Here is a 19,429-nt window from a genome sequence, read left to right as displayed (position 1 = left end):
CCTGCAGCTTTTTTGATCTCCTTTTCTGCTCAACGCTGGCTTCTCTGGCACTGTTCTTGCTTCACCTGCACTCCTTTGATACCATGTGAAAATTCCTTAAACTCGTAAGGCATCCCTACTGCAGCAACTGATGATATTTCTCCTACTTGTTAGATTTACATGAACAAGTTATTTGCAGTTTCCTACGACAAACATTGAAATACATACACTGTAGCCTACACCATTTAAATAATATGCCGAAACAAGAAATTGAACAATAGAGAAAGATACACACAAATGACACAGTTGTTTTTGGACAAACATCCCAGAAAAAACCCAGTGTGTGAAAATCGGTGCAACAGATCTGAGGATTTTATTATTAAGCTGAAGTATTTCTGAATACAATCTCTGGATGCCCTCTTGGCAATCTAGTTATAGAGAAAATCACTTAGCAGAAGAAACTGGTGAGATTACCTCAGTGTACACTGCAAGTCCTAGCTAATCCAACAGCTGAACCGACGAGTTCCCCAACTACTTCTGTGCTGCCCCTACGTGGGCCGTGCATCAGCCTCTAAAGCCTTGTATCAGCTCAACTGCGAATCGATTTCCCTCAGAAGCCTTTTCCAGCCCTCCTGATTGAGAAATGTCAGCCTCCTCAGCAAACTCGGACTTCTTCGCTGGAGGCCTTTGCACTACTCTGCGTGGGGCCTACGTGAGCCCTATTTGGCTCTGCGTCACCCTCTCTGCCATCTGCGATGCCTCCTTTGTGTGTCTCTTTGCCTCTTTGCTGAGTATTCTTGGCTCCAGAGAAGATCCTCTAGCTGAAACTCCCTTTGCCCCTCACTGCGTGATCACTACAAATTATTGTGTTGCCTCTAGCTTTAGCAATTCGATCTGACTGATCAACTCTCTTTGTGTCTTCTTAATGACCGTCAAACTTCCTTAAATAATCTCTTCGTTGACATTCAACAACCCAGATTAGAAGGTAATCAATGGCTAAGATCATTTATGCTTGATCCTCGTCTTCTTCTAGAAGTTACACCCACTTTTAGATTAATACCCATTAATTATTTTATTTTCCCAAGTTTAGACTTAGGGTCCCATTAAAAATAATTATTTATTTTAATAACACTGTTTTTGGGTGGAATTTCCCAAAATTCTTTCTGGGTTCTTTGGAATACATGTGCCTAACCCTCCTTGCAAAATTTGAGACTTAGAGCACATCCGATGCTACCAAAAATCAACACTGTTCATACTGTAGGTTTTGCTTTTGTGATGGATGACGAAGTGTATGATGCATGGTGGACAGCAGTGATGGAAGAAGGTGGGGTTCTGGTGTGGGAAGAAGAGTTACTTCCGAGGAATGGAAGTATCTGCTCACTAAGGAGTGTTGAAAATTTGGTAGCTTGGGAGGTACTCCTACAAGCCTTGGGTGCTAGGTTTATGAGGAGAAAACCCACAAAGAATGTGTTTGTTGGTAAAGTACCCAAGTTTGGGGGTTTTGACCCAAAGGAGTGGGCTTAGAACCCAAAGAAACTAATATTATATTCTAATTTGTTGTTGAGGAGTGTTTTGATGGATAAAGAGGGCTCCTAAGTCACCTATATATATATATATATATATATGGAGCCAAAGGAGAGGCTAGACATAGGTTAGATGGACTTCACCTGTGCAAGGAAGAGAGCCTAAAGGAGCCGCAGCTGTCCAAGAGGAGGTCGAGTTAGGATGTAATGACCCCAGTCATGTAGTCACTTTGCATTTGTACATAATGTAAATACTGTGTATTCATGGATATTCATGAACATAATGTAAGTAATACCATGGTCATTTTACATTTGTATAGTTATTTTACCCTGATGTTCATGTGGAGGTTGCATTCACAGGAGCATGACAAACACTTCTTGTATATACTATTGCTCTTAATAACTAGGGTCTCATGGACCAAAGCTTAACTGGTGACCAAAACCTCATTAATGAGGCCTTAACTATCAACATGATGATCCTACCTTAAGGAGACCACTATAATTAATTGCACTAATTTATGAAGTTTAGATTTTGGGAGAGGGGATTAAAAATACATTAGGAAAATACAAGTCAGGTACACGAGACACGAGGGGAGTAACCCATAATGGAAAAAAGAGAGAAATCAAGGGATTCGATAAGCGGGATGAAGGCCGGATTGGGAAGGAAATTCAGAAGGTGTGGATATGGTTCTGCAGAGACCAGGAGCACAGCGAGTGCTGGAGATATTTTCCAAGTTATTGGCACATGGCGAGAAAGATTTTTTTTACACACCTGGCTGATTCTAGAAGAAGCATAGGAAAAGGGCAAATGGCAGGCGGGGAGGAGAACCAGGGAGGCCAAATGGTGGGAGATGGAAATTCAATGGGCTGGCCCTAACTAACCAGTGGCAGGGGGCGAACAGTAGAAAAGGGAGGAATTGGACCAGGAGAAGGAACAAGGAAGAAACGAAAGAAGCAAACGGTGAAGGAGAAGGAGCAAGAGTGAAAGTGCAGTAAGAAAGGAAGAGCGAGATATGGAGAGAATTCCAGCGTTGAGGTCAGCATCTGGAGAGTATAATCGAGGTTGTCTGTTGTGAAGGAAGGAGAAAGGCAGGTGGGAAATTGCATGGGCAGCATCACCTGCAGCATCAAAGAGGTTAGCAACAGTAACCTATAGTTTAGGGTTTTCTTCTCTGTCTAATGTCTGAGTTTCAGAGAATATTAGTAGACTGCAAGGTTTCTTTGATCTACTGAATGAAATGCACAAGATAGATAGAGATGGTAGGCACTGTCCTGCCCTAATGCGTCTTCTCTGCTTGATAACACTTTTGTTTATTGTAAACTATGTGCACCTCCACCATCTGGTTCAATGGTCAACTTAATTCCCGGGCAATTCCTGTACACCAGTTGCTAGGGATCCTCGTACAGCCTTGTCCTGGTTTCAGTGGTGAAAACCACTACCACTAAGTCTCAGTCTTAATATACAGCAAGTGAAGCATAAGGTTTTACTTGTCATCTCAATATCCAAGCCATACGCTCCAGTAAAGCTAGGCACACTGATCACTGATCCATCTGTAGAATACTGCATACCTTAAAAGCCAGAATAACTCTTTAGTAAACAGCCTTGTGCCAACTACTTATGCTATGGGCTTACGCTACCCCTTAGTGCATTTATAGGCCTGAGACTACCTTTGGAACAAATTTGTCACCAGGTGGACCTTTCAGACCTTAATCCGCTCTTGGCTAACAAGTGTGTTGCAATAACTTCGTCCTTCCAGGACAAGGACGCTGCAGTCTGTATCAGTATGGAGTCTCTGATATGGGATATTGTTACAGAATAAAAGTATTGGCCAGAACTGGGGATGAAGATTCCTCATCCCTGGGGACTCTCTAAAGACCCTTTCAACTATGCCGTAAAATGTTAGGCTACTCCTCTCCACAGAGAGGAAAACTTGTTACAGAAAATAGCAATCCTCTGCTGTAAGTGATACCGTTGGCCAGGTTCAAGGGTACCTCTGGTTGTCTTAGCCTATTTTCCTTGCTGAAAGATTTAGAAATAAAATACTCTGATGCAAACCTTAGGAGGAGCTGATGAACAACTTCGGGGTGGGGATAAGGCTTGGAATCCCTTATTGACAAATGGGTGGAGATGACTATCTTAGGAATCCCTTATTGACAAATGGGTGGAGATGTCTATCTCTGGAATCCCTTATTGACAAATGGGTGGAGATGACTATCTCTGGAATCCCTTATTGACAAATGTGGAAATGTATACCTTTGGAATCCCTTATTGACAAATGTGTGCAAATGTCTACCTCTGGAATCCATTCTGGACGGATGGGTGGAGGAAAAACTACCTCTGGATTCCCTGTATCAGTCTACAACTAAATGGTAATAAGTAGGTTAGAGGTGGGAACAAACCTCTGTCAGCCCTGACCTGCATAAAGGGGACTGGTTTCATAAGCTAGGGGGGACAACTGCTCAGTAGGCAGTTGTCGATGGTTGGGAGGAGAAAGAAAATCATGAAACCTATCCCCATTGTTCAAGACTAGCCTTTACAAAACTTTTACCACCTTATGATACCACCTTTACTTGATACTTGAATTCACACGTAAGTATGCATTGTGCTGTATGTGTAACTACCGTGGTAGAACTTGCAGTCATGAGCCTAAAGGAAGCTACCATAGGTTAGAAAAACTGCACAGAGGACCGTAGACATTAAGATCAGGTCATCAGGTGTATGGTATTTGACAGAGCTCAAATATCAGAATGGCACTTTCTATCCCAGATACAGCTCATAATGACCATAGTGATTGGGCATACCTTCAGAAGTTATTGAAACTCTGTCCCAATCCTGGACATAAATCACTTTATTGACATGTAAGACTTGTCAAAAGCATATAATAACTCAGTCCATGTTATAGACTTGACTGTTAGTCATAGCGTTCTCCTTATAGGTATATGCCATCTTACTAGTTGCACACTCAAGGCATGACAATAAACCATGACAAAATTACACACATAATTCACAGGGCTTTAAAGGGGGTGTAGCGGAGTTTCAATTGCTGCCTATGAGCTGGGAAAATACTAGTCTGTGGGAAAATTGTCCTCAAAGAAGCCAAACTTAAGATGGAAGCTGCATGCTGGGGATTGCTTAGGCTTATGCATAATGCTAATAGGCAGCATAAATTACTGTTATAATTTACTATTGTATGCCAATTTGCTGTTATAACTTGCTGCACAATTGCTTTGGTACCACCTTTGGCCAACTTGAGTTAACAAGGCAAGAGAATAAATTGCTGTTAATTGCTTGACCAAACTGAATTAGTAAAGTCTGAACTCTCTTGCCAGAAATGTGGTTCCAAACTGACTGAATAATAGGGTCACTGCTGTCCTTTCCTTTCACTGACAGGTGTTGTAATGAAATAATGTTTTTAGAGTTACAGTTGAAGTTAACATTGATACCAATTGCCTAATTACATATAACTCAACTCAACATAAAACCAAGTACTGGAGTCTAATACCTTTTATGATTTCGTAGCAAGTTACATGTGGATCCGAAAGAGGATTTATGTACAAGTGTTCAAGTCAAAAGCTGTAATGACTGGTGGATCAACGAAAAAATTAGTCCACTCTGTAAAAGTCATTTCTGATTAGGTGCATTTCGACTGACGAGCCCAATCTAAACTCTTAACATGTTATATTTACCTCCAAATTGATTTGAAGGGACTGAGTATCCACTTGTGAAAATTCAGCCCTGATGATGCCTAGAATTGGCAATTCCGAGTACTGCAGAAGGGATCAATCATTTAGGATAAGAAGCTATTGTGCTCACATTTTCCTGGCGGTCCAAATTGGTACCAGAACGTGGCATCCTCTTAAAGGCAATTAGTTCATACGAACTGAACATGCCTAATACCTATGTGGACTGTTTTGTATACCTTGGCATCACCATCTACTGAAGTTACGTAGGACAACCGTGGGAATACCCTGCATTCATACCTGGTTCTTCACATATGCATGTGCAATGACAGCCAAAGTTTGAATGACGTACTCAATCATGGGATAGCATTGGTGTGTGCGTTGGATGATTGTTTGAGCTGGAAATAAATTAGGGTGGAATTTGGCACCCATGATGAGTTAAAATGATGTACATCTTTGTAATGTTGAAGTTCTAAATTCTAAAGAGTTGATCACAATGCTAGTCAATTATCATCATTTTCACCATCTAACATGCCTGAGGATTGCCAAAAGGGCTTGACTATTGATTTATATCTATCCTCTATATATATATATATATTAATTGGACAAAGCTATATGTTTATTAGAATCCATTTCTTTCTCCACAATGTTATGCTATATACCTGCTTGCTGGAAATCATGGCTGAAGCAATGTAGGGCTGCATCTTTTCCAGTTGATTGCTGGTTACACACGTGGAGCATTACTAAGAGTTACATTTTGGCTCGGGCCCTATTTATGCATGCAATTACCATTCTATGAAGAGTGTACTATGTCTGAATTTGATGCACAGGATTTAGGAGTTACTGCTGCGGACTTATTGGAGTAAAACCATCCATGATGCACGGTGTTAAATGTTTATGGAACTCAACTAGTCAGAGACTTGTAACGTGACATACCATACAAACAAGATAGCGTGTTACATCTGTATGCTGTATGGCTACCTAGATTTAACATCTTGTACAATTGAAAGTTGATAATGATTGTATGAGGGCAACCTGCAATGATGTTCAGAACTGCTTCTTCACCTTGAGCACAGATTTCTTCACTGTCATATATCATTGCTGCATTGACCATAGCACCTATAGATGCTACATTTGTGTATGAGATAAGGGTTACACTAGCAGGTAGATTGTCTTGAATCTACAAATTATTGAAGTCAAGGCTACAACCCAAATTGTGGATGTTATTGCCAATTTGACAACTCTCGATGCGACAGTGTTTATTCAAACAAGCCCACCTATGTGTAGATTTATCTTAAGAGGGCTACTGATTCACATGTTGTGTGACAGTTATGACTGATTGGGAAATAATAATAATAATAATAATATTAATAGCAATAATAATAGTGATGATAATTTTTGGGCAGGGAGGTATGTTACATAGGAGTTCCTTGCAAGAAGACTGTTTGGAGAAGGCTGAGTAGAGGGTTCTGTGATAAAGCAAGGGCTGGTTTGTGTTTAAGGTAATTGCTGGAAGAGGTCCAAGCCCTAGAATACGGCTGGACTATGTCTAGTCTAGGCCGCAGCTAGAAGAAGCACAATGCTAGTCTAGGCCGTAGCAAGGAAGAAACCATCCAAGGTCTTTTAGGGCTGGTTTTAACAGACCAAGGGTGGACAGTGACCAAATAGAGAAGGCTGATGGCCTGAGAAGCTTGGAGAAAGTTGGCTGTGGGGATAAAAGGGCTTCTGAAGGTGAGCCACAGAAGAAACAAAGGTTGCTATAGTAGGCCGAGTTGAAGAGGAGGCTGGTTAGGGTTTCTGTAGCAACTTGGAGGACTAGTTAGGGTAGCTTGAGGCCTACAGCAGAGGACAACAAGGCAAGTGGTTACTAAAGAGGACTGAATGAAGTGCTGGTATAATCAGTGGGCTAAAGGAGGAGTCTACTACTGAACAACAGTTGGACAGAGGCCTAAAGGAGCTGATCTCTGTGGACAAAAGAGGAGCGAAAAGGCTGATTGCCAAGGACAGCAAACTGCAAGTTCAGTTATTTATTCGTTGTTTTTCATGGGCATATGAGAGCCTGATGGATTAGGCCTCAGCCCTAGTTTTATCAGTCAAAAGATAGACTTGTGTTTTGTTGTATTATAGCACTGTATCAGGTTTTGTAAAGGGCCATGAACCCTGGTACAGGAGCCCTATGATTTTCTTATTGATGGACTGATAAGGAATGAGTTTGGGCCAATAAAACTTGTGCATTATTGTTGATTTCATTGCTGTTCTATTATACTGTGCAAAGTGCTTTATTGTTGGGCATTTCTAGTGTGTTTGTGTTCCTAGCTAGGGCATAGACCTGACCTAGGGTGCAAGGAAATCTCATCAAATGACATTTAAACAATTAAATTAATTGATCGCCATTTTAGGGACTATAACCTATAGGAATCAAATAGGCTACTGATTTATTCTCCAGAAGTGATCATTCAGAAAGGGACTTTACAGAGCCCTTGTAAGTTCTGAAGTTATTTGAATGGCAGAAAATCTTTCTTTGCATGTGTGAGATTGGTGTGTGATTTAATTTTCTTCTGCGGATTATTTTATTTATGTGTTAAAATCCCAGCCGTGCTCTTATTCAGTAGATCTGTGTAATAAATATTTTACCACAAGAAAATATGCTAAGTAATAAATTGCCGGGTTGTGGGAGTTAAGGAAAATTAATACTGCTTTATTATCATTTAATCAACTTGTTTTTATGATTTCATAAGGGTTTATTATTGAGATGATTTTACATGAAAAATTGCTTTCTAAGTTAGAATAATCTTGAAAGAATTGCTGGAGTGGATATTACTTTTGTATTTCTCTTATTGGTAGAGGTGAAATTCTCAAGTTTCATAATACTTCTAGCAGTATTAAAGCCCGTGGAGGGAAATATGGTTATAAAGTGCCTCTGCATAATTTTGCATTAAAAGCTTTAACTAATCAACCAAGCTTTGATAATACCTTTCATAGCTTGCTTGCTGATGGCTGTTATTATTTTCCATTTGGCCAGGGCAATTTATAATTCTCAAAGAAAGGAAAACGTAAGATGGTTGTTTTGTATGGATTTAGTCTTTACATGAAACCAAACTGTTTTAAACTAAGCCTTGAGAGGCTGAAATTTGAATGCTATTATGCATTACTTAAACTAAACCTTAGGATGGAGACTAGGCTAGGAATGAGAACCGAGTAGCTGCTGTTGGGTATGTTAAATAGGATGGAGATGAATTAATAGAATTTGGATTACTTTCTTATCCACTATCATTTTTTTTCATTCTTGTTTGTGGGATTCAACTGTTTCAAGCAAGAGCTCAAGTTTTATGTTTCTATATGCAGATTATGCTATAGTGGAGAACCCCTCACTTGACACCTGGATGCAGGATGGTCATGACTATATAATGCTAAAAAGGTTTGATATTGATTGCATTCGCACCATTGGAAGTGTTCTTGGACAAAGTATTGCTCTTGATTACTTTGTTCGACAGGTATCTTGTCTTATAAGTTGGTTATGCCTTTTTATTGTAGTTATCCATGCAAATGATAAAGCATATACATAAAGAAGAAGCTGCCAGAAATCGTTTGATCTGTTGTTTTCAGGTGGATGGTATGGTGGCAGAGTTTACAGATTTAAATCGGGGAATGGAGAAGACAGGAACTTTTACTATGAAGCGGAAGAAGCTCTTTCAGCTTGTTGGAAAGGCAAATTCCAATCTTGCTGATGTAATTCTAAAACTTGGTCTCTTTGAAAGGTGATTTTTCTTTCGTAACTTTAGCTTAGTAGTTGCTTGTTGATATTCTCTAGAATGGGTATATGAAATCATAAATGGTTCACTAAATTGGAAAGTTCATTGCTGATAAGGGACTTATGTTATCATTAGCTTTGAAACTTGACTACAATACTAGATAACATCAACTCATTGTCAGGATATCTACATCTGAACTAAGTCAAACCAACATTTAGCTTACTGAGATGAAGCTACCCTATTATCTAAAGACTTACATTCTTGTTTCATGTTAAGTACTTTGGTTTTTTACAAGTCATTCAAAATTAAATTCAAACTTTCAATCCCAGGTTGGTCCATTTGGGGATTCATTTCAAATTTTCATTGTGGCATATTGTCGTGGTTTCATTAAGTCTTGGTGTTTATGCTCTGTTTGCTATCCTTTCGAACAGTGCAATGATTGTGTTGCGTGCTTGAAGAACGTTTTCAGCATTATATAATCAGCTTTGCCTGCTGATGAACATTAGATATCTTGCCAACTTCAACACACTTTGGTTGTCACAATAATGTACGATTGTGCTGCTTTGTTCTACTTGCAAAACATACTCCACATTTACATTTTCTCACAATCTGTAATTACCAAAGTTGTTAGACTTAGAGTTGGTTTGGACTTGGTAAGACCTTGAGTTTGGAGTCAATTCGAAAAAATAAAAAAGAATATCAAATATTCAAAATTTAATTAAAAATAATAATATAATCATGCATATAACCATGTAAATTCAAACAATTAGACACCAAATATGCAAGTTTGATGGCTTTTATTGTTTATAAGGGTACATATAGGGAAAATCACATTGACATACGTAAACGACAAGTAAGATATAAAAATTAAAGTTTTGAGTCATAATACATAAACATTGAAGCCCTATATGGCTTGAAGAGATCAAAAGTTGTTAAGTGTAATCTATTGAGGACACACTATGTCATGAGTCATGACTTAAGAGATTCAAGATCGTTGTTATAAGACCATTCCTCAGAAAATATCCTCTAGTTTGTTCTCTACATCGATTTACTCCGCTCTTGAAGGTCTGGTCTTGAAGGTCTTGTTACCCATCAAAATGGGTAACCCCATAGGAGAAAACTTTTCTCCTACATTTGGACAGCCAACCATCCAGCAGCCTTCGATATTCACTTCCTGATGACAATATGCCATGTGCCTCTGCCATCTGTAACAACCACATAATTCTCACCATTTGACATTTCCTCTTGGATGAAAGTGGGTTGCTAATGCTATTCAACATGTATTTTGATCATTTTTCAATTGGGTGCTTATACTTGCTTGTTTTGGGCACTTAGCATGGATAAAGTGCTGTTCTGGAAGATTGACTGATCTTGACTATAAATCTGTTCTCTCACCTTACTATGGGGGTTAATCTTTAGCCCTAGTCAGTGAGACCTCCCTTGAGGCCTTAGGGTTATAGGAGGGACACTACTTGGAAGACCTAGATTGAGATAGCGTGTTCATCTTCCCTACATCATACGTGACACTTTCCATGCCACATTATGAGCCCATTATACCACCTCCATTATTCATTTCTAATTTGTCATTGGTTCATTTGGGATTTGGCACCCTCATGTCCACACTCCTTGTGTAGGGCTAGAAACATTGCCTTGGAGGTTGATGCAATGAAAAGAATAGAAAATCATATCATGGGCACAATAAAAGAAAAAGAGAAAATCAAAATGCAAAAGATGGCTGGGACATAAGATAGCATGTTGGAAAAAACCTTGCGTGAGCTCTACCCTCATTTGGCCATCCACCAATTCTTGAGCACTTGATGCTCCATTACATTAATAGGAACCCTTGCATGTCCCAACCATGATGAGCAATAAATTGTCTCATCTTAAGGAGTAATATTAAATGCTATATCATATAGAGCAAGCTCTAACCTTGAGCTATGCATCGTAATACAAAGCATTATGAAGAAGTAAAAGGCGCACTAGAGGGTGGAAAAGGCAGACAAGTAGGATAAATCATGCCTCCACGATTGCTCCCTCCATTTACATCTATACACTTATGATGTGGACTGCTCATCAGCTGGTCCCCTTGACCATGACACCTGGCCATGAAGCCTTTTCCCCTTCATTACCACTCATTTACACTAACACCTATTGATTGAGGGGTTGATCTCGAATATGCCACCTCCCCTTTGGGGTTGGACGAACCTAGTAGGGTTGACCATTAGCCACCTCTATCAAGGTAGGGAACACCTTTACGGGACTTGGTCTTGTTAGGTATCAAAAGGTGACCCAATTTTGAAGCATTAATGTGCCCTTAGCATGCAAGTTTGGTCCACTTAGATGATTATATGATCTCAGTCTTTGATGAATGGTTGCTTTCACTGGAGTTTAAGTTGGTTTTATTAGGTGGCCCACAACACCCCAAGCCTTGATGGACACACACTCCACAGTTACCCAGGCCTTTCAGAGAGGTTGATGACTTGGTAGATGCAGTGTTTCCTACTTACATCAGATTGTTGGGCCTTATGATGACTTGAGCAGATGATACATGTCCTAGAGCACCCCTAGGACCCAAGACGTTGATCTTGTTTGGCCTAGCATAGAGGATTCTTTATGATTTAGAGCCCAAATGAGGATGGTATTCCATGAGATTTCTAGGGAGGGTTTGTCACCTGATGAAGCCACGTTGGAGAGTTGAGGCCCTACGTTGACCATTGGAGACCCATGGAGATGGCATGGTGTCAACCAAGTTGGATTTGGGATCCTTGAGGATGATTTGAGGGACACTCAAATGATGGATGATATTGGTACACAGATACATTTTTAGCCTTCATCTCACCGTGACATGTCATTTGGAGCCCAAAAGGGCATGACAACAACATTATTAAGGCTTACAAGTCACACGTGTGGGTCATTTATGGCATAATTTAGCATTAAGCTAGTGAGTTGGGTTGTAACCAAAGGTTTACTTATTGTCAAACTTGTTTTAAGGGCTTCTTAGGCTAATAGGTAGACCTCATATAAATAGAGGTCACCTCACATTTGATTATCATCATCACTAGTGGACTATTTCAACCTCCTTAGAGGATTTTAATCTAGCTGTTGTAGCTTTGTATTCTTGTGGAGATATGATCTTTGTAGATAAATTTGCTTTTGGAGACTATCTCTTGTTATGGAGACATCACTTTGGGATAATGGAGAATTTGTTCATGCATATCTTGTGAGTATTTTTATTGTTGATTATCTTTTGATGGTTATTGCATGGAATCATTTTTGCTAGGGTTTCTGTATTGTTAAATTGAATATCTTTCTATGAAGTCTTGGTAAAATATTGTATGTTTTAACTTAAAAATGTATGACATCCCTTGAGGACCTTCAAGAAAGCCTTCCTTTTGATTTTATCTCCTCATAAAGTGGTAACTATTGTTTTTCTTGCCCCCCTTCTAGGGTTTTATATCTCCATAGTAAGTTTCCCTTAGACTCAATCACCCAAGGGACAAGCACTAGCTTTCACATAGGTGATCATACCTCATTGAATATCCTTTTCAAACCTATTTTTCTCTCTTCTACATTTTCGACCCTTCAAGGCAAGCTGCTAGGCTAGGGCATGGGGCCAAATTCAACTAGGGGAAGGATGTTGGCTTGTTGTGAGGTCATACACGTGGATTGAATATCATTGCATCAAAATCTAGTATTTCCACAGGTAAATTTGCCTCTTTAGGGCTGACGTCACAGGCCTTAGGTAATTTTGCCCTAGGGAAGCCATAACCTAGCATCAAGGCTTCAAATTAGGGCTTTTTGAAGGCTCGTGGCTCCTTTAATGATCATAGTATCTCTTTATAAGTCTTTTCTTGGTCTTATGCACCTTGGTAGGCCATTACCATTGATTATTCCTTAAACCATAGGTCATAAGTGCCTTTGATAGGTCTCTTGAAGAACACACTATTCCTTGTCATATTGGATTGAGCCTTGTCCTTAGTTTGAGTGCCCTTATCGAGCTTATCCATTCATCACCTTTGAACCATAGCCTTAGAATACCTATTAGTTGACTTATACTGAGAAACCTCCCTTGTGGTGAAAATCCACTAAAGAGTAGGAGTTGGAGTGCTGTGATGACAATGGACTTCCACCTCATTGTTGCCCCTTGGTCTAGTTCTTGTCTTGTGAGCTCCCCTCACAAGACTTGCTAGATCTTGAGGCATCAGGTCTGACACTTGACTTTGTGAAAATTCAGAATCCCGAATCACTACTGTAACAACTGATTATGTTTCTCCTATTTGTTAATTATTGAAGAAAATTATTTACTGTTTCCTACAGTAAACACTGAAACGAATACACTGCAACCTACACAATTTAAATTATAAGCGGAAACAAGAAATTGAATAGGAAAGAAATACAAGACATCTACATAGTTATATTTAGACAAACGTCCCTGGAAAAACCCAATGCGGGAAAAGCGTTGTAGCAACTGAGGGTTTATTATTAAGCAGTAGTAATTTTTGAATACAATCTCTGGATGCCTTCCCGACAATCTAGTTACAGAGAATGTCACTAACAGAAAGATAAGTGAGGTTACCTCACACTATCACTGGTTGCCTCTGTGCAGTCACTGCGTCAGCCTAGCGTCAACCCCTCTGGGGACAACATCACCCCTTCAGCTGATCAATTTATTGCTCAGGAAATTCGATTTTCACTTCTTGGTCTCAAACCCCGACTTCCGTCTTCTGCAATCGATTCCTTTAGCGGATTTTCGGATTCCCTCTTGGATTCTGTGCTGCCTCTGTGTGGCCCTGCATCAGCCTCTCTAGCTCTGTGCTACCATTGCTGGATCTCTCTCTGCCTTCTTTGCTGAGTATTCTCCGACTGGGAAAGATCTCCCCTCGAATACTATCACTACCCCTCTCTGCAAAAGATCACTATCGAAAATCTTGCCGACAATTGCTTTGCTTCAGAAAATCGAACTTCTGATCTCTCCTCTGTGTGTATTCTCCAAGTGCCCTTCAAGCCTCTTCTTATATCTTTCTGTTGGACAACCAACGACCCAGGTTAACTTCTAATCAATGGCTCAGATCATTTTGGCTTGATCCTTGTCTTCTTCTAGAAGTTACACCCATAGTTTAGATTAATACCCATTATATTTATTTATTGTTTCCGCAGAAAAATCGAACTCTTTATTAAGTAAATAAAAAGTTACAGTGTAGATGCAATGAAGCATTCATATATCAAACTGTGAATCCACCATACCAGAATGTGAAGACGACAACATATTGAGAAAAAGTGGATATGCACTTGCTCAATACTGATAATCCATAAAAAAGAACTCAAAAGCAGAGATGCAAAATCGGGTCTCTTCGAAACAATCAGAGAAAATAACCCATACTAGAAACCATAATGAGTCATAATATCCAAAACCATCTGTCCAATACAACATAAATAAACAGAAACAGAAACGTTGTCATAAGACAAAACAGTCTCATAGCCTGCCAATATGTACATATTATAACATAAACTAAAAGAACAAAATGGAGAGATTAAAGGTAAGGAGCTCGATCCAAAACTGTGACTAGCCCGTTGTTCGAGATGATTATGTGCCAGGAGTCCAAAGCTTGTTGTAAGCCTTTTTTAGAGAAATAATCGGCCTCCATATTCCTGTCCCTGTGAATGTGACAAACAGTGAAATCATCAAAGGCTGATTTTAAGATATAAAATTTCATCTAGTATAGGAATTAGAGTAATATTTTGACAGCGCTGCACATTATTTGCCCTGTTAATCACATTCAGCGAGTCACAAAAAACCTGAGCTGAATCCACCCCCAATTGCCTTAACCAACATAAGGGAATTTTCAAATTATTAAGTTCAACAAAATTATTTGACCTTGAACCAATACCCACAAAAGCTTTTAAGGTTTTTTATTCATTTAAGTGTATGACGATCCCAACCCCACAACGATCATGGGCATCTGAAGCCCCATTAAAGTAAGCCCACGGGATATCTGTTTCGATGTTTTCTTCATGAATAATCCGACAAGGAAGAGTAGGAATTATGTGTGGTATCATTTCGAAAATAGAAGCACATTGAATAGCTAGAACTTAAGGGTCTGAACGCTGATCCATAAAAATGCATTTGTTCTGAGCCAACTAAATATCCTAGCAAATAATCGAGGGAATATTCCTATAATGTATATCAGGTGAAAGAGCCCACCAATTTTGCCAAGCATCCTCCATAGTGTTCCCAGTCCAATGAGAAACAATACCAACTGTCTTCAAAAAGAGTTCCCAGGTTCTTAATGCAAAAGGACATGACAAAAAGAGATGATATGAACTTTCTTCAGAAATTTTGCACAAGGCGCACCAACCTGGCCCATGTTTGTTCCTTTTTTGAAGGTTGTCCCAGGTTGGGACTTTGTTTATGAGAATGCACCAGAAAAAGAGTCTAGATTTTGAAGGACAATTGAGTTTCCACAGAGACTTTGACCACCAGTACCGAAGACCTCCCACCCTTCTCTCCATTTGAAAATTGTAACTGAACTTCGGAGCATAAAATCCACTGGGAGAGTATACCCATCAAATATCATTAGCCCTATCGTTTAAATGAACATTTGAGCTCTGCAGTTCCATCATGTAATCCCTCCAGGCCCATACCCACTATGGCTCAAGCTCTAAAGCCACTGCGGACATCCAACCCTGATTCCAAATGGTAGTGGATTCCTCATGGGAGATTTGGTTGTGTAAAAATCGCCTTGACAACAAGTGACTCACGTAGTTCCCTTGGAGGAATGAAAACCTCATTACAACCAACCCATGGATCCACTCCCACTCTAACACTAGTACCATTGCTAACCAACTAGGATAGCCCAACGACAATTATGTCAAAAGAGTCAATCGTTGCCTTCCATATGACCGAAGAGTTTCTAGAAGACTTCTTCGAAGTTCTCTACCAAACCATCATGTTTGTGGGATCAATGTATTTCCTTTTAATCACTGAAGTCCATAAGTTGTCATTGGTTAGAAGACTCCAACCAGATTTTGTTGCCAAAGAGGGAGAGAAACATGAGAGATCCTTTATACCCCACACTCCCTTCTCTATAGGACAAGCAATTTTCTTCCAGGCCACCTATGGAAGTACATCATCCACTTTGGAACCCGCCCATAGAAACTGACCACAAATTTTCCGGATTTGAGATAAGGTGCCTTTTGGAACCCATGAAAGAGCAATCCAGGAAACTAGAATAGCCTAAAGGACTGATTTAATAAGAACCACGTGGCTGACTTGATATAGCCACTTAAAGCTCCAGTGCTAGACTCTTTTTTCAATTTTTGTAACTAACCATTTCCAGTCTGATTTTTTGTAGGAGTCCAGCTTCAATAAGAACCCAAGGTATTTTAGGCTTTCCATCAGAGGTTTAACTTCAAAGGGAAAAATAGATACAGATCTGTTTATCTCTGCCCCGGTAAGGCCATTGTGAGTAATAGAGGATTTTTGTGCATTTATACTCATCCTTGTAGCTTTAAGGAATAAATCCAAAATTGACTGCAGCTTAGCAAGATCTCCCCTAGACCCATCACAAAAAAGTAATATGTCATCCACAAAAAGAAGATGAGTAATGAAGAGATTTATGGCAATTTCAATGCCTTTTATTCTCCCCTTCTAATGGCAAAATGAATCAATTGCCTCAAACCTTCTGCAACAAAAAGGAACAAAAGGGGGAGATAAAGGGCATCCTTGACTGTTAAAATTGGCAACTAGGGTCAAACTCCATGTGGGTCATCTTATTTATGGCAGCTGATATTTTTCTTGGATCCCTCTCATTGAGAGGTGTAGGATTGATCTAAAGATCATCCGATTTCGATAAGTATTCATGGAGATATGAATTTATTTGTGTTATGGGACAATTCGTCAAGGTCAGCCAACAACTAAACTGCCCCCCACTTGTGCTCCACGTTTTGGTATAAATACTAGTGCCTTGCAAGTCATTTGAACACACAACTCTTTTGAGATTTCTTCTTCTCCACTTGTTTTGGGTTTTAGTGGAAAGAAGAATCTCTAAGGGAAAAACGCAGGTCTAGAAGGAGACCCTATACGCAGCAAAAGAAGGATGCCCTAGCCGCAGGTCTTGTGAAGGTTTGGCCATAGTTCAAAGGGAGCTCTGTCCACTGTTTAAGGGAGCTTCAATAGCCCTAATCTTGGAGCCCTAGCCGCAGTCTATTCATAGACTAACGCAGTCCTATCATGCCCTAAATGCAGGTCATATCAAGCCCTAGCTAAACGCAGTCATGCCCTAATCCATACGTTGTTTTGGAAGGGTTTGAGACAGCCCTTAGATGCAGCAAAAAGGGATGCCCTGGCCGCAGTAAAAAGACTCCTATACGCTGCCCATAACCGCTCCTATACGCTGCCCATACCTGCTCCTATACACTGCCCTAATCTATACGCAGCAAGGCAGCCCTAACCACAGCAAGAGAAGAGCCCTAGTGACAGCATGAAGAATGAATGTGTTTGGGTGCTGGCAAGTGCTATTAGTTAGGCATTTGGATGCCACAGCTGTGTTAGGGAGATAGGTAAAAGTGTTGGGCCTGAAACTACCTCAAAGGGGCAGCATGGAGGGCAGCATCTCTGTGGAAGACAACATCAGTCATTAAGTGCAATTCTGGGCTAGTTTTGATGGGCTGTTAGGGACTGTGGTTAGTACCCTAACCAGTCCCAGAATTGCAGCAGTGCACAGTAAGTACAGCGGCATAATGATGTGATTGGTGGCAGCATGATGAAGGCAACATTGTGCAGTATGGTGCAGCAATGGGACAACATGGTAATGATGGACATGCAGCAGTATGGACAGCAAGAAGTATGGTGCAGCATGGTAATGATGGACATGCAACAGTATGGACAGCAAGAAGTATGGTGCAGCAGTGGGACAACAATGCTACATGGTGCTGCAATGATAAGCAATGGGACAGCAAAGGCAACTTGGTGAAATATGGTACAGCAATGGGACAACAATGGTCAATGGCATATAGTGCACAATGGGACAGCAATGGTACAATGGTACAACATGGGACAACTAGTACTTAGTGCTGCAATGTTTCATGGTGGATACATAGGACAGCAAGTACATAGTGCTGCAATGGTTCACGGTGGATACACAGGACAACCATGACATTGTGTAGTGGTGGCACAATGGGACAGCCATGACATAGTGCAGCTAGTGGCACAACCGGACAGCCATGACATTGTGCAGCAGTGGCACAATGGGACAGCAAGCATGTGCAGCATGGCGCTGCCCAATGAGGTGCAACATGATGACGGGATGCAACACAATGATAGGTGGAGTCACCTTGGAGAATCAGTTGAAGCAACATGTCTTCAATTGATCTCATGTATCGTCTTGTTAGAGATGATCTATTCTCTTATCTAGAAAGTCAAAGTGTTGACTTCTGTTGTAAATGTACTATCTCTCTCTCTCTCTCTCTCTCTGCGGAACTATTGAAGAACATATAAGAAGAATTGATCAAGGGTTTCCCCACATTGGGGTTTGTCCCTAGCTCAGTGTTGCAGGAATCGCCCCCCCCCCGGAGGATCCAAACCCGGAACCGCGGTTCGGAGCGAACCGTCCCGGAATCCATTTTGGAATCGCGATTCTGAGGAGGAGGGGGCGCGGTTCCGTCATTTAAACGCGGTTCCTGCCTTTTAGGTTGCGTAATTCCGAGCGACTGCAGCTGTGCATTTACCTGTCAATTTTTATTAGTCTATATTGTTTCCTCTGCCTCCAGGCGTAGTTGAAAGTTATGACTCGGTATTGGGAAAGAGTAAGAGCATGATTCAGACTTGGGAAAAGCTCTAGAAAAGAAATCAAAACTGTCAAAGTTTCAAAATCTTATGAACTGGGCAAACTCATTGAGCCATGGCAAGTTTGACCAGATCTGACTGAATTTAGCACAAAGAAGCAGACTCAAGATTGTTTAATAGCTGAAGCCTAAGTTGAACTGCTAAGCACTCAAAACACTCAATGGCCTTGTTTCAATGCCTAAGTAAGTCAGAATATCCACCTTTAAAAGATGATATACAAACATGCCAAAAGAAAAGAAAGGTAAGAAATATGTCCTACATCCACCTTCAAAAGATGATATATGAACCTGCCAAAGAAAAAGTTTAAGTAATATGCACTGAGCTAAGTCTTCAGTCCTAGTAGTCTCACTATTTCAACATCAAACGATACGTTTTGTTGTATTTTCCATTGTGCAATGCAGCATTCATATAGGAGAGGCTCTTTTGTTAAATTTTGCACAATTAAATACAGAAGTTCAATATGCCATTCATTTACATATTGAGAGAGGCCAACGTACAGGGTCATGTAGTAGAAATTCATAGGTGATAAACTTATTCAAATGCTAATATTGAGGATTATTTGGGGATTTCTGTAATAATTTATTGTATTTACACTCAGAAATTTTGGAGGGAAAGAAAATATGTTATGTATTTTTGTATTTTAAAAAAAA

General features: G+C 40.1%; 1 protein-coding gene across 1 annotated transcript in view; it reads left to right on the top strand.

Annotated features, from left to right (window-relative positions):
• The window catches only part of LOC149221335 (protein RETARDED ROOT GROWTH, mitochondrial-like), a 246,268-nt gene that overhangs the window by 156,236 nt on the left and 70,603 nt on the right, over positions 1 to 19,429 (top strand). The window contains exons 4-5 of the mRNA XM_089385079.1: positions 8,529 to 8,677; positions 8,790 to 8,941. Coding sequence (XP_089241205.1) covers positions 8,529 to 8,677; positions 8,790 to 8,941 — 301 coding nt within the window. The remainder of the gene's footprint in view (positions 1 to 8,528; positions 8,678 to 8,789; positions 8,942 to 19,429) is intronic.

This window comes from Pinus tabuliformis, chromosome Q, assembly GCF_031772625.1.
Source record: "Pinus tabuliformis cultivar Carrire ecotype Pingquan chromosome Q, CPIR1, whole genome shotgun sequence".
Classification (NCBI taxonomy): domain Eukaryota; kingdom Viridiplantae; phylum Streptophyta; class Pinopsida; order Pinales; family Pinaceae; genus Pinus; species Pinus tabuliformis.
The sequence above is the reverse complement of the archived record's forward strand: the minus strand, read 5'-3'. Positions and strand labels throughout refer to the sequence as shown.